The sequence below is a fragment of the Otolemur garnettii genome, unplaced genomic scaffold, assembly GCF_000181295.1.
Source record: "Otolemur garnettii isolate 467f Iridium unplaced genomic scaffold, OtoGar3 scaffold00013, whole genome shotgun sequence".
NCBI lineage: Eukaryota > Metazoa > Chordata > Mammalia > Primates > Galagidae > Otolemur > Otolemur garnettii.
Genome location: NW_003852408.1, coordinates 5,506,166 through 5,522,848, shown reverse-complemented (window position 1 = coordinate 5,522,848; position 16,683 = coordinate 5,506,166). Strand labels below are relative to the sequence as shown.

Here is a 16,683-nt window from a genome sequence, read left to right as displayed (position 1 = left end):
TTTCAAAAAACCAGCCCCTTGTTTCATTAATTATCTGAATGATTCTTTTGTTTTCAATTTCATTAATTTCTGATTTAATTTTGGATATTTCTTTTCTTCTGCTGGATTTAGGCTTAGATTGTTCTTCTTTTTCCAATTTTATAAGATGGCTTGTGAGTTTGTTGATGTGTTATCTTTCTGTTTTTCGAATGTGGGCACCTAAAGCGATACATTTTCCTCTCAGGACTGCTTTTGCTATATTCCACAAGTTTTGGTAGCTTGTGTCTTCATTGTTGTTATGGTTAAGAGAGTTAATGACTTCCTCTTTTATTTCTTCCTACACCCAACTGTCATTCAGCATAAGATTGTTTAATTTCCATGCCTTTATGTGGGGTTGAACTTTTATTTTATTTTATTTTTTTATTAAGTCATATATATATAGATCATGAATACATTTATACCTTTGTGGGATTCAATGTGTTGATTATTTGTACAAATTAGAATGCTTATATGCTACTAATTAACATAGCTTTCACCTCATTTTCTTAATCACAGTGTTAAGACATTTGTGTTCTGTACTTGATAGATTTGAGTTGTACCCTTGCAATATGCTCCATAGGTGTGGTCCCATTATTAATCCTCCCTTTATTGAACCACTCCCATCCCCCACCCCTTCCCTCCTTTGTTCTGGGCTATAGTTGTGATTCATCCATGGTTAAACATTTTTGTTGGAGTTGAGTTACACCGTTAGTATCTTGTCTTAGAAGATCCAAGGTACAATTCAATTTTTTTTGATTCTGTTGAGGTTTGTTTTGTGTCCTAGGATATGATCAATTTTGAAGACTGTTACATGAGCTGATGAGAAGAAAGTGTATTCTTTATTTTGGGGATGGAGTGTTCTATATATGGCCACCAAGCACAGTTCTTCTAGGGTTTCATTTAAGTCCCTTATATCTTTGTTTAATTTCTGTTTAGAGGATCTTTCTAGCTCTATAAGAGGAGTGTTAAAGTCCCCTGTTATACAGGATATCATATTGCTCAGACTAATTAAGATCTGTTTCAAGAATCTGGGAGCATTTATGTTGGGTGCATAAATATTTAGAATTGAAATGTATTCTTGTTGTATTTTTCCCTTGACCAATATAAAGTGACCATCTTTGTCTTTTTTGACTTTTGTTGCTTTAAATCCACATGTATCCAAAAATAAGATTCCAACCGCTCTTTTCTTCTGAATTCCGTTTGCCTGAAACATTGTCTTCCAACTCTTAACTCTGAGTTTTAATTTGTCTTTTGAGGCTAGGTATGTTTCCTGCAGACAGCAAATGGATGGCTTTTGGTTTTTAATCCAATCAGCCAATCTATGCCTCTTCAGTGGGGAATTCAAGCCATTAACATTTATTGAGATAATTGATAAGTGTTCTATTCATCTCATTTTGTGAAAGTCTGTTGCTTAGTTTGGTCTTTTGCATCACTGTGGAAGCTAGGTTCTGTCCTTTAATTTGGCATATAGTTTTATATGAGAACTTTCCTGGCATTGTAGAATAAGCTATTCTTTTTGTTTCCTCATTCACTCCTATCAGGTGCAAAGGTACTGACTTGCCTCATGATGAGAAAGCCATAGAAATGAGAGCTGTCTGTAAATAAGTCTCCACTGTAAATAAATACTCAGAAATAAGAAAGAAAAAAGAAAGGCTATTTTTAACTGTGGATAGGAACAGCTTCTGTAAAAGAGAGAAAAATCTTTCTCCATTTTAAACCGGTTTCTACTTTCTTGCAAAATGTTTCCACTAAATATTAATGCATGCTGATGTCATTCTCCCTTTATTTATTAACCTTGTTTTTCCTAAGATCTAAATAAGCAATCTTAAAGGAAGCTGAAGTTCGCTTTAGAGAGATATATATATGGAAGGTTGTCTTGTCCATTGAATCTTTTATAAGATATTTATATAAAATTAATCAGAAATAGAAACTGAAACAATAAGGGAAAGAGCAAACTGTTTTTAACTCCAGCGTATTTTCCTTTACCAATATCTCTAAAATGGAATTTTTGAACCTATTATGACATTTAAATAAATTTCTGTTACAGCAGAAACCTAATTTCCTTGCAAAGTCATAAGTGGTATTGGCAGATTCAGTAGCTCAATCTGACACAATTTATCGTGTGGCGCTGATACGGTGTCAAGTGAAATGTGTGATGCTGATTTTAGACTGAGGGTGTATTTTATTTTATTTTATTTTATTTTTTAAGATTTTGGATTTTTTTAATTCATTTTATTTAATATTATTATTATTATTTTGCAGTTTTTGGCCAGGGCTGGATTTGAACCTACCACCTCTGGCATATGGAGCTGGCGCCCTACTCCTTTCAGCCATAGGTGCTGCCTTGGTGGGTGTATTTTATGATAGGCAAGCGTTCTGCTAAATGCAGAGTGCAAAGATCATCATTGACTCTCTGTACTGAGCACCTCTGTGAAAGCTGCTACTGTCCACAACTCAGGGAGACAGGAGAAGTGCCTGTGTTGACTCACATTTATGTCAGAGGAATATCTGATGGGCACAACTAGTTTGGAAATAAAGAATGGTTAAGACTGTTAGAGAATTGGAGCCTGAGGAAGCTAGGGGAGTATTATTCTTCTCTTAACCTTCTAAAGGAATCAGAAGATTCCTCTCACTTACTTTTATATACTGTTACATTAAAATAAGCTAATTAAAATAATTGCTGAATCTAAAGCACATAGCACCCGGCACCTAGTAGGGTTCAATTAACCTCTGATTCATTTTAGAGTCAAATTAATATCTGATTCATTTTATAGTTACCAGGTTATCATTACACGATGGACTCACACTAGGTCACACAGTGTTAGAATGAGACACATTTTCAGCATTGTTGCTTTATCACCAAGCAGCTTGATTATTAATCTAAGCACAAACAGTCTAACAGAAAAGCTGCAGCAATACTCCATGGCCTCATGTGCCATCCTAATGGCTTCAGGGCCCCTCCATTCCTTAGCTCGTTTGTCTAATTCTGAGTTAACTTTATCTCTACTTTGTAGGCACAAGTGCTCTTTTGGACTTTGTAAAAGTCTGTGGGATTTAGCATTTCTTGTCATCTTTGCATCTAGATTTTTTTTTTTAAGTAACTTCCCTGAGAATGTTTTGAAATTTGCTTTTCAGAGAAATAGGCGTGAGAGAATTGTTGAGGCAGATAAGTAAAACGGGGCATGAAAATAAATCCTAAATTTCCAAATTCAGATTTACTTGCAGCCTCTTAGATAAAGTGCAAGGATTAGGAAAACATAGTTGGAGCTTTTACCTGAACTGAAGAGGGTATATAATTGCTTACTGATCGTAAGTATCAAAACAGGTTTCCTATTCTTCAGCAGTATTCAGACAACATTGTAGTAACTACATGAAGCATTTACTACAATATGACTAATATTTCATATCCTGCAAAATGCTATCCTGAAGGACTGAAATTGCTAAGAAAAGATAATACTGCATTCAGATTTAGAGGTTATAAATAAATGGATTATAATGTATATGCAGCTATAACTTGACTCATATATGTATATATTTTTGAGACAGAGTCTCACTTTGTTGCTCAGGCTAGACTATAGTGGCATCTTATAGTTCATAGTGACCTCAAACTCTAGGGTTCAAACAATCCTCCTTCCTCAGCCTCCCAAGTAGATGGGACTACAGGTGCCCTTCACAATGCTGGGATAAGTTTTCCATTTTTTTAGTAGAAACAGGGTCTCACTCTTGCTCAGGCTGGTCTTGAACTCCTGTAAGTGATTCTCCTGCTTTGGCAACAATTACAGGCATAGCTCCTCCTCCCACCCTCACCCCCTTCAATTGTATATTAAATAACTAGCAAAGCATGTCCAAAGTTGGTCATGACAACTGAGAAAGATACACACACCCACTGTCTCAGAGGATCCCAGTGGACTTTCACGTGGTCTACTGTGAAGATGGTCATGGCTCCAGAAAAGAAAGAGTAAGGATTGATCTAAGTCTTCCTGTTCAATGTGTGCAAAAGGCTTATATTTATGGTTGTCAGTACACATACTGCCAAAAAAAAATGCAGACATTTTTTATTTGACTTTTGACTTAACGAAAAACAACTTGATTCGGCTCTGCCAGATGCGAACGACCTTTTCCTCCGCTTCCTTTTTTCTTTTTCTTTTCTTTCCCTCCCTGATGTGAGGCAGGAGCCAAGGCCTACAATGGTTCCATCTTCCCCCGGACCTTCCTTCAGCTTCCCTCTTTGGTCCGATAGACACGCGGTGAGTGTCATAACAAAGGATGCTTGCCCTTGTGTGACAACCGCGGTCCGAGGTCAGGGGCAGCAGGAACTGACACCAGCATCTGTCCATCCTCATGGACCCCAGCTCACGGTCCATGCTTGCTTTCCCTGCCTTACATCTGTCTGCTCACCCTCCCTTCCTGCCCTGTGGACGTAACCAGCTCCCCTGTGGTCTAAGATGAAATCCCTGGAACAAATCCTGCATGTATGACGCAGTAGTCTATTCTTAAATCTCTTATTGGTGACCCGCCTAGTTCCTTATGGGTCTGCTCTAACTTACTGGAGGTTCTAGAACCACATATCTCTTTTCTAAATTGACTAATTTAGTGAAGGCATTTTCTATAATGAGGCATTAGTTTTTTTTTTTTAAAAGGTGATGAGAAAGTATTTGCATCTAAAGTATTTGCATCTTAAAAATTGATTTATAAGATTAATTAGAAACTCTATTGATTCTATAACCAAACTAAAGCAAAAGGAGGAAAAAAAGAAATTCTATTGATTGTAAATGTGACTTATGGAAAGACTGTGCGTGAAGTGAAGCTAAGATTTACCTCCTACTCCAAACTTGCACGTAGGAGCAACAACAAAAACATCCCAGAATAATGCCAGATTTTAGAGCGGGATCCTCACAAGGGGGAGGAACTAGGCAAATAAACTCAACACAGTTTTCTTGAAAAATGTCAATAAACACGAGTGTGGAACACGGCAGTTTCTTAGAAAATGTCTTCAAAGACAGAATTAGGAGAAAACAAGTACAGAGTGCCATTCTTTTTGTTTTGTTTTGTTTTTGTTTTGTAGAGACAGAGTCTCACTTTGTCACCCTCAGTAGAGTGCCATGGCATCACACAGCTCACAGCAACCTCCAACTCCTGGGCACAGGCGATTCTCTTGCCTCAGCCTCCCAAGTAGCTGGGATTACAGGTGCCCCAGAGTGCCATTCTTACAAGGTGGCTCCCTCCACCCCTCCAGGGAAACATGGAAGGGGTCCCAAAGAAGAAGACAGGAGAGTGTGACCATGTTTCTCTAACCGTACCCGTTTGAATGCCTCAGCTGAGAGGGAGGATTCAGTAGGGCGGGAAGAAAGCCCCCCATGGGGGTAACTTATAACAGAAATCAGAAACCTCATATTTATTCTGTAGACCTCCCTTCTGTTCTTTAATTAGAACAGCTTTCTCTTTAGATAATTGTCATTTTAATTCTTAATTTCAGAAAGAAACATAATAACAACACACAAAAAGCCCATATTAAGAAGGAAATAAGCCAGGCACATAGGATCATGCCTGTAATCCCAGCACTTGGGGAGGCCCAGGCAGGAGGTTTACTTGAGCTCAGGATAAAACAGTAAGAACCACTCTCTCTCTCTCTCTTTCTCTCATCACGCTCACACACACATTCACACACACACGTCCTTTTTATATACATATAAAGAAGATAATTGAAAATTAACAACTTTTTTTCTTAGGTTCAAGATATATTGCCATTTAAAAACCATCCATATTTATAATTCAAATGCTGAAAGGGGAGGGTTGAAGCTGAGAGTTATAAATCACAATAACTATAGGGAAGATGTGTACCCAGATAATCTTAAATTTTCTAATGGTTTTCAAAAGCTCCAACTCAGGCCTCAGCTGGGCCATCAGTTTCTTCTGTCCTGGGTTCCAGGACCTGAGCAGGAGTTAATTGGCTGAGTTAATTGGCCCTCCTAGCAAGCAGCTGCAAATCTTGCCCTTTGATCTCAACATCTCTCTCTGGATTGGCACAAGTTTGTCTACTGACCCTATTTATCCGAGGGAGTCCCTTCAAAGATAGATCATGTCATCCTCGTCATTATACTTTATTTTCACTGATTTTTATGGCGCCAAATAGAAGGCAGTTGTGTAGTAAGTGGTCGACCACCAGGTGGCCTAGGGAAATACTTTGAAGGTGACAGTAGTGATATTCAGCAATGAGGTATATAGCACTTGTTCTAGGGTTCGTTCATGAACTTAATTGTCTGACCTGGTATATGACTATATTTTGAAGTATAAGGATTCTTTAGATAAAAATGTTTTCTAGTTACCCCTGAGGTAATCTACAATATGAAAATATACTTAAAAAACCCACCGCTCTCACGTTTCTACAGTCCTACAAGTTGAAGTTTTGCTGTTTCGTGGGGTCCTTGAGAGGTCCTCATGCTTTATGAATACGTATACTTCTCTCCAGTGTCGGGTGTGGACGAATCTGGAGCAGCAGAAAGACCACAGCTCTTCTAGAAGGTCAGGCCTACCTGAATTCAAACGGCACCTTTCCTGTTTCCTGCAGGATTGACTTTGGACCAGTTTCACATTTTTCATATTTTACCTCCTGATTGCAGAATTATAGTTGGAGTTGGTAATCACAGCTTAAAGTGGCTGGCATTTATGTGAGGAGCTTTTATCTTTAAAAAAAAATCTTTTTCTTTAATGAGATATCAAACAAAAAGTTTTAATTTAGGCTCGGCGCCTGTAGCACAGTGGTTACAGTGCCGGCCACATACACCGAGGCTGGCGGGTTCGAACCCAGCCTGGGCCAGCTAAACAAAGATGACACCTGCAACAACAACAACAAAATAGCCGGGCATTGTGGCAGGAGCCTCTAGTCCCAGCTACTTGGAAGACTGAGGCAAGAGAATCGCTTAAGCCCAAGAGTTAGACGTTGCTGTGAGCTGTGATGCTATGGCACTCTACTGAGGAAGACATAGTGAGACTGTATCTCAAAAAAAAATTTTTTTTTTAATTTAATTTTTTGATGTCAGGTATACTTAATTTTTTCCTCTTTATTTTGAAGTTATAAATGTTCATTTTGTTATTCATGCACATCCCCAAAATGTCAAACCATCATAATGGTTATCAGACCTCCAGCTTCTCATTCTTCAGTGCAAATTCATTTCTCAAAGAGGTTAAACAGTATTTTTTTTTTGTCAAGTAGGATTTTAATTTGGGGATGAGTAATTCAGGTGGCACAAACATCGAATGCCATGGGAAGTTGACAATGTTCTCATTTCCTATTATTCCACAGCAGGAAATCATTACTAGTAGTTTCACTTGTCCTTCCAGAAAAGTCATATGCACCTAGAAGCCAATACAGATGTTTTTCTCCTTACCTTTACACAAATAATTTCCTGCATTTCTTATTATTTGGGCCCTTGACTTTTTTCCAGTTAATATTAGCAATATATTTTTAGAGCTCTTTGTATGCTGATATTCGTAGACCTTCCTCATTTTTAGCAATTAATTTTATTACAGGGGAACATGTTGAGGAAGCGTTCTTTATTCCCACCATCAGGCTGCTCAATGTATCCTCTATTAACGTTTCAAAGGACAGACGTGCTCAGATAGCTTTCAGCGGAATTCATCAACAAATGAAAAAGACTCTTCAAACTTTTGACACATTTTATTTAGCACAGTTTCTTCCATTTAAAAATTAAGTATATTATACCCCTTCCCACCAGTGTTTTCTTATTTCCAAATACTTCTAGAAACCTCTAGAAATTCCTTAAAAGTTTTCCTATTTTAGATAGATACAATACTGATGCATTAAAAGACCGCTCTGGGGTCATGATGGGGAGAAGGTTCATTGCCTCTCTCAGGCCACTGGGAAATGATGTGAAGATTACTCTGTGGATGTACAGGAGTGTTTGGAGCTATCTTTGAGGTAGAGTTTTAACAACAGAAAACAAAATGAAAAATAATCATAAAAAAATTAAATGATGATATTATCAAATCATAGCTTATAAATAATGCCGTGTCACCAGAGTGGGAGAGGAGCCCATAGAAATGGAACCAAACCTTGTAACTCTCTCAGAGATCTGTACTTAAACAGAAATATATTCACTGGAAGAGGAAAGAAAATGGATCACGTGACACAGTGTCTTCTGTGTTGCCCACTTTGGTAAGATCATTGACCCAGGTAGGATGTCTGCTCACCAAAGGGGAACGCCAACTCCAGGATGGCTGGAGTTTTCTCCTGGTTTAACTCCATGCCATTTGCATGTCCTTGCAAGTGAGCAAAACAAGAATTTTCCAGTTACAGCCACTCACAGGGCTCCCAGAGATTGGACTGTTTAATTGTGATGATGGACCCCATAGACTACATCAAGTTCATCTGGGCACATAGATAACTGGTCTAAAACTGATGTCTTGTCCTGGTTTTGAAAAGGTGCATTGGAATCCAGACTTGCAAAGCATGTCAGTTTATGACAAAAACATATTCCATCCATCTCAAAATCTTGCATTTTCATTCAGTGACTTTCAAACCTCTGCAGCTTCTGATGTAATAAGGTTAGAGCCTTGTTGACGTGGTGGTATTTCTTGGTTCCTCTGGGTGTGGCCCATCTGCATTCTGACTTGTAGCAAGGCTCTGTTCTTCCCTTAGCCATTTGGCTGAGTAGATGATATATGTGCTTCTCATTAGGAAAATTCCAGCAATGACTGCAAAATAACTACCATAAACTAAAAACTGGAGAAAAACAAATAATTAGCCACATATAAAATCTGGCTATCTATGTCAATGATAATATCGATAACACAGGTTTGCTTGAATTATGAGGTAACTAGGACCTAGGATCTTAATATGGGTTGTTAAGATTGGACAGTACTCTCTTCTCCTATGTTAGAAGAGTCTTGGCTTCAGAGCAGGTTGCTTGGGTTTAAATCCTCACTATTGTCATTAATAACGAAAAATACTAAGTCCCATTGATCTTACTATGGGTCTGTGTTTGGACGTCGGTAGAATGTTGTATGTACAATGTATTCAAAAATAAATTTTAGACACTGGGGTTACTTTTAATTGGCCTTATCCAGGTAAATGTTGACCTAGTTTTAATTATTGCTTAAAGCCTACTTGGTGCATTACAATATGATAATTAAGGAATTGTGCATTTTTAAGTTTGCTAATCAAGGAATTCAAGAAACTTAAATATGATTAGTTGTAATGTGGAGACATATTTGCTGTTATCTAGTTAGTCTATATTTTCATCAATGACATTAATAGCAAAACAGAAGTATTGCTGCTTACCTGAATGCTGATTGGGAGGTTGAGCCCTCTTGGATCGACTACGATCACAGTCATGATGGTCTGAATCACCAAGGCAATGAAAGTGTTGATTCCAAACACCAGGGCATAGCGCTCCACACTCAGGTTGACTGCAATCTGAAATCTATCATTGAAGCGCAAATAAGCACTTTAACTATAACATATGTGGAATTCTTATCATTAAAAGATAGATTAGAAATTGAAAAGAAAGCAATGTTTTGTTAACAGTCCTTCCTGTCTAAATGTCCTCCAGGATAGACAAACAGATAGAGCAGAAAAAGGAGTAAAAACTACCATTAAAGGTTGGATTAAAGGTAACATGACAAAATTCCTTCTATCAAATTAGTGCAGCCCAGAAATCAAACATAAATGTTCTAAGTTCTCATAACTTGGGAATATTGGCTGTTATCTGATTTTAGATACTGATCTGCAGTGAATTTTTTAAAAATATGCAAGCACTACCCAATCTGAGAATTTTTTGGGAGTTATTCATTTTATTTTCAAGTGTCTATCTTGATTGTTTCAAAGTTTGATAGGTAGATTATTCTTTAGAAGATTTGGACCATGACTGGTTGTATAATTGAATGAATTTATAGTTACTTTATCTTTAATAATTATGTAAATTTTAAAATATTATTATAAAACATTTAGGAAAGACTGACACATGTGTATTATTTAGAGTTCTTCTTTGAAATGAAGGTAAGGCTTTGGGGTCTGAATATTTCATAAATTACAAAGAAATGTTGTAATCTTACCTTAATAAAATCCTCACATTAAAAAAGGGACTCAAGCTACATGAGTCTTATTCATTAAACTGAGACATGTTAGTGAAAAAAAAATAAACTTGCCAAGTAGTCGACTCACGATTTTTTCCTTGGATGCTCGTATTTCTGTGTTTTGTCGATTGCTCATGACACATTTTTCACAAATTAAAAACAAACAAAACTTACTAAAGCTTTTGTCTTTAATTGTTGCCATGCAAATAAAAGTCAAATGTTTTTCATCTCTTTTGGTTAAAAGCAAAACATCTTTCCTGTGGTCAGCATTTCTATGTGGAACCAAACAATTTTTAATTGTTCTCTAAAAAAGATCCCTGAGAAAAGTAGATGCAAAGATTATAGGAAACTCTAAATTCTAAAAAAACACTTGTAGAAAACGGTTGAAAACTACTTGGCTCCGTGAATGTGGTTTAAACGCAGTTAAAAGGTTTTTTTTGGTGATTTTTGTATCTACTTTTATCAGTGTCCAAATTTTTATAACTTTCCTGAGAATAGTCTGTGCCACAGAGAAGTTGGAGCCAACCACATGAAATAAGGCATGAAATCTAAACCTATGCATTTAAAATCAGATCACATTACTCCTTATTGAGGCAATGTTAGAAATAAAAAAATTCAAACATGGCCATGTATCATTGTTTTTAATTTATAAAAGCTTTTCTCCTTGAAGATAAATATTAGCAATATTAGGAGGACAAGTAGTTAAATGAAGAGATGGCTTAGAGTTATGTCTAATTTAATAGGAAGTAGTCAACTTTTGTAGAAATGGGTCTTGCTCTTGCTCAGTCTGGTCTTGAATTCCATAGCTGCAGTGATCCTCCTGCCTTAGCCTCCCAGAGGGCTAGGATTATAGACATTTGCCACCGTGCCTGACCAACATTTAATAAAGTGTTCTTCTTAGCAAAGTGTCACAGGAATGGAAGAAAAAGTATCCAATGTACACAGCCCTGTTATGAAATTAATTTATAGCTTTCATATGAAATCTATAACCTAATAACAGCCTAAGAATATGGGGGGGGGGAAGAGGAGAGGGAAATGGGTGGAGGGAGGGGGATTGGAGGGATCACTTCTATAGTTTATCTTACAAGGGTACAAGTGAATCTTTCTAAGAGTAGAATATGAACGTCTTAACACAATAACTAAGAATATGACATGAAGGCTATGTTAACCAGTTTGATGAAAATATTTCAAATTGTATATGAAAACACCACATTGTACCCCAGAATGACATTAATGTACATAGTTAACATTTAATAAAAAATATATATAATAATTTTTTTTAAAGATAAGAGAAGTATGGGAAAATATATTAGCTTGCTCCCCAATCATAAAGATAGCCATGTAATATTTAGAGTTATCTGTTACTTTTATTATGTCACAGTTTGAATATAGTAGCAGCTAATAAATTAACTGACTGGAAAAAAAATATTGCAGTTGATTAAAACCATTCTGAAGTTCTCGGAACAACTTTAATAATATGGAAAAAAGAGGAATATGGTTCAGTTTTAGGAGTGGAAAGAAATGGCTGGCAATACTTACACGGCTATGGTTATAAGAAGCATGTAGCTGGACTTGAATATCAAGTAGCCAGCATAGCAAGCCCAGATGTTGGCTGTGTAATGCATGAGCAGTAGAGAGCCGGCACTGACCACTGAGAACAGTGCCAGGGCCAACTCTCCCAGAAGATCCCAGTTGACTTTCACGTAACCCACTGCAAAGGCAGCCAGAGCCCCTGAAAAAGACAAACACAGTGGACAATCAAACGTCCTAACTTGGCAGGCAGGAAAGATCCACATTCTCTCTTAAAAACCCAGGTCTTGGTAATTCTAAAAGATAAGTACGTTGCTTTCACAAAAGTTGTATGACCCACCTAAAATGTGGATTCATCCTTTTTTCCAACCATTTTCTTTTGCCTTTTCTTTTCACTTCCTGTTCTTTTGGTCACTTAGTCATCACACTTTTAGTGTCAAATGTATACCAGGCACTGTACTATGCAGAGGGGACAGAAAGGTTTCTAACCACAGCAGCATGTATGGGGGGGAGTGATACATTAACCCAGTCGCTTAACCCAGTCACTTAACCCAGCTTGCTCTGGGAGTAATCTGGCCTATTTGCTTTACATTTACAATTTTTTATTACAAGTTTTTTTCAGAGATAGCTACAAGATGTGTTGCCTTGAGGAGGAGTAAGTTTTAATTACTTTTAATTAATATTTATTAATCTTAATCTTATTTCCAATCTCCACTATAAGGTCTTTAAGATATGATCTAATTTACTTGAGGCTTTGCATGAAAAGCCCTATATTGACTTAACAAGGTTTAACTTAAGAGGTTCAATCACTGGCAGTAATTAAGGTCTGTAGTTACTGTTCTCTTTAACAAAATGAAAGTATTTGGGTTTCAATAACTGTTCTGACAACGAGTGATTAACTATCCCACATAAGACTATGAAAGAACCATGACTACAAAGGGGAGGAAAAACCCAACTGTTTCCCCCTCTAGAATTTGGAATATAGGAGCAATAATTTCAGAGAAGCTATTCTAGCCCAGTCCTGGTTTCCAGGAATTAAACCGAAGCCTCCCCAAAGGGAGATAATAACAAAATGGGGGTCACATGGGTGTTCTGAAACTTCTTGTACACCAGGGCGTGGAGAATTCTCACTTCCTAGAAAATATCTTCAAAGTCTCATTACTAGGATATAAATATTTATTGTAGAGTAATCTTCAAAGACAGATTTCCCTCTGATACTAGAATCCCAACTCTCACATTTCTACCCCCCATTTATTTATTTTGAATTTTTTTGAGGCAAGCATAAAACAAAATGTATTGAGGAAGTAAAAGACAGGCTTATAGTGTAGGAAGGCTTACAAAGCAGGGTCTGTTCACCATGGAGAGCAAGCAGGCCTGTATTGACAGGGCTGACCCCTCCACCAGTTAAACCTTGCAAGCGAGTTGCTTTTGAAAATTGCTGGTGTATGTTAAAGAACTGTTAAAGGTATCAGCGGATCAAATCCTTTATTAGCAAGACTCTCTCAATGAGAAATTGGAAGCCTTAATTTAATTTCTAAAATAATAAAATCTCCTTACTTATATATTTTTCCATTTGATGTTAAAAATAGTACTGAAAGAATAGGGCATGTCCTAATGATAAAATGGAATCTTAGGGGTTTGACTAGAATAGGACTGTTCGGTGCTGAGGTCTGAGCTCCTGAGTTACTTCCATTTAGTGTAACATTGTAGTGTATGACAGTGTGTGATGTTACACTAAATAGAAGGTCATGGTACTTTTATTTTCCCAGGGACTTTTTTTCTTGAGAAAGACTACTCTGCTTTCTGAACAGAGCTTATTTACCACCCCGGAGAAGTTCAGTTCATGAGAAGTGACCGTAAGGGGGCAGCCTGTTAAAGGAACACAAACCAACATTTATTTACCTCCAAATGTTGCAATAGCTTCTACTGCCCCATTATAGATGGAAGAATCTTGCAACGGTGCCTTGTAATCCCACAGGATTTGAACATAGTTTAAAACCTGGTTAAAACCTGCCGTGGAGAAAGCCCACCACAGGGACCAGTAGAAAAGATGCTTTGAGGAGTAGCACTCCTTCAAATCTCGGAACCACTGCACGAAAACTTGCAGAGTCTCGGCCTTCGGTGCCGGGCTGCTCAGCTGGGCCTCACTCGGGCTGCCCGGAGCCGTGGGTATTTCCGAGGCGGATTTCCGCTTTCCGCATCCTAAGGTTTCACCTTCCGGAGGTTCCGCTAGCACCGCACTCATGCTAGGTGACGTCTTTATTTCTTTGCTGGGTTTTGCATGAAAAAACATGCTCTTCTTGGGCATCGGTAGAAAAAGTGAGAACAGGAAGGCTGTGGAGACGGAGACCAGGGTTATGACGTTGAGGTAGAAGTAGGACAGGTCGGCCAGGGACACCAAGAGCTGGGCCAGCACGGAGGCGGCTGTGTAGGCCACCAGCGTGACGCTCCGGCAGTAGCCACTCACTTTCTGATAGTGCTCTGGGCTGACCACGCTGTAGATGTAGGCGTAGTAGGCCACCTCGGTGGCGGTGACCATACCGTAGAAGAACTCGACAACCTGCATGGACATCACTCCTTGGCCAAACAAGAGCAGCAGCCAGGTGATGATGAAGCTGACCCCTTGTAAGATGATGACTGGCTTGTAGCGGACGTAATCGGTGAGGACGAACACGGGGAGCAGCAGCGCCAGGTAGGAGTAGGTCCACACGGGAAGGATCTCATTCGTGATCTGCAAGGTGGATGAGCAGCGTGAGCGTGCAGCCCCACACGTTACTGGGGTACCTGTGGTTTGCACCTCAAATTCTATCTCTAATCCGATATTCTTCATATTAAGCAAAACATAATCAGAAAACTGATTTTCAAAGACATTACTAAGAAAAGATAGTCTCCTTCCCCATTGGAAAATGACCAACCAATTTATATACTCCTAAGTATGTATAAATACAGGAAAATTAGTCATTTTCCCAAACAACTTATATACTCCTAAGTATGTATAAACATGTTTCCCAGTAAAAGAGGAGTATGTTGAGCTTAAAGTGAAATCTGAATAATAATATTAAGTTTAAAAGGTTTTACAGTTGAGTGAATTAGTTAAAAAATGTTCAGACACTTCTGAGTTTTGGTTTCATGAAAAATACCATTCCTCTCTTGTTCAAAGATTAACAACATTAGATAAATAGGCTGCAATGTTAAAAGAATCTGACAGCCTTTATCTTTATTTGATCCAACATTATGTCAAAAATGTCAGCCCTTCCACAGTCCAGGAAGATACTTGGTAATAGGAAAAGAGTAACTTGGCTGATTTACGGAGTAGGAATAGGTGAGCTTTTCATTTCTTCCCTGGAAAAATTTGGCGGGCTCCCAATCCTTTCCCCCCACAATTGTACTGACTTGTCTGTACTTGTATGATTTTGGTATCCATTTAATGTGGACAAATTCGTGGATTTAGTTAGAAGGGCACAAGATTTCAGTTTTCATGGAAAGGAAGCACTAAAGAAGTTGTTGATCTGTGGGGCACAGTAGGTGAGCACAACTGCCTCTCAAATCACTCAACTTGTGCTCAGCACTGACACCTGGATTCCCGAGGCTGCCGGACAAAGCAGGAGGGCATTAAAAATGGCCAGTGGGAATAAGGTGCATCTTAGAGGGAGGGTCTGGTTCACAGTGGTGGCAGATACAAACCCAGTGGGTTCAATGAGCTGACTGAGTCTGGATCTATGTCTGTCCTTTGCTGTCATAATTGTGACATGCTTCTACCCTAGAAACTCTGAAACAGAGTCATCCCTCTGTGACATTACAGAACAAACTTGCCTTTCTGTCTTCGCCACCTCACCACCATCTAAGCCACTCCTAACTAGGCGAGCAGGTGAAGCCACATACTTCACCCAGTGTTTTCATGTGGATGGCTGGAGGTTGTAGGATTGGCCCAGGGTAATTTTGCAGCTGGGTCAGCTGTTTTCTGTTAGACTTGTTGTAAGAAAAAGAGGTAGATCTTTTAAATAAGAGAATTAGGCCTTCAGGGAAGGAGGCAAGGGCTGGGAGGTAAAGCTGTGAATGCCTTGCTTGCTGGTAAATAGTTTTTTAAGACTGCGTTCCTAAAGAGACCTTACAGTTCTTCATGAGATCCTGCTTATCCCTCCGCAGTCTGACGGTTTATTAGGCTGGATCCTGTGCCTGGCCGAGGTGTTATTTTAGGATTAGCATAATCAGTCACAGGAGAACTGAAAGCTTTCTATGCAGTAAGACTAATGCTAGGACTCCATACGGGTTAAAATATTTGTTACACATAAAACGGGTTTGGGGTGCCCAGTTTTGCAAATGTAAAGAGCAAAGAGTAGTTTGAACAGTTCTATTAAAAGACATGTGCTATGAAACGGGACACGTGTTCATCTGATTTCAAGTTGAATGAAGTCCTTTCTCGAGATCCTTGTTCAAGTCCTACAAAAGTGAACCACATTTAGATAGATACATGTGCATATTCACTCACCTCTTCAGTGGTCAGGTTTTTATTTGGTCCAGATAAATATGGGATAAGGAATGGTTCTGAGGGTCTCATCGTGGCGAAAAACCCAAATAAGCAGAGAATCACAGTGGGGTAAATCCAGGAGTTGCTTGGTGAAGGTCTGTAACAATCCATGGCTGATCAAATGGGGAAAACAATAAATAAGTAAGTGACGTTTATTCCTTTTGGCATATTTAATATAATACAAAAAACCTGATTCTCTCCGACTGTTTTATGTCAGGAAAATGTTTTATCCATCTGCAGCTGAAGCAGAAAGGTGAGTTATGAATAATATCTTTTAGGAGCCAGTGAAGCCATCCTTTGTCAATGAACTTCTGACTATGATTGCTGGGGGCAGAGTCAGGCTTCGCAAGTGCCCGTCATCACAAACATGGTAATGAGTAACTGCTAATAAATGATAACCAAGAGGCCAGTGAGTGCTTGAAAGTAAATGAACACTGACTAAGGAATTATTGGTGTATATGTGGTAGGCAAAGTATGGTTTCCAACTGAAGACAGATGGGGTTGTCAAACTT

At 38.4% G+C, this 16,683-nt stretch overlaps 1 protein-coding gene across 1 annotated transcript; it reads right to left on the bottom strand.

Moving 5' to 3' along the window:
- Window positions 1-8,458: 8,458 nt before the first annotated feature.
- On the bottom strand, window positions 8,459-16,284 carry SLC19A3 (solute carrier family 19 member 3). Its single transcript, XM_003784885.2, has 5 exons — window positions 16,133-16,284; window positions 13,546-14,374; window positions 11,653-11,845; window positions 9,320-9,461; window positions 8,459-8,761 (listed from the first exon to the last, which is right to left on the bottom strand). Exons 1-5 carry the CDS (start codon window positions 16,280-16,282, stop codon window positions 8,585-8,587), a joined length of 1,491 nt encoding a protein of 496 aa, XP_003784933.1. The 5' UTR covers window positions 16,283-16,284; the 3' UTR covers window positions 8,459-8,584.
- Window positions 16,285-16,683: the final 399 nt, after the last annotated feature.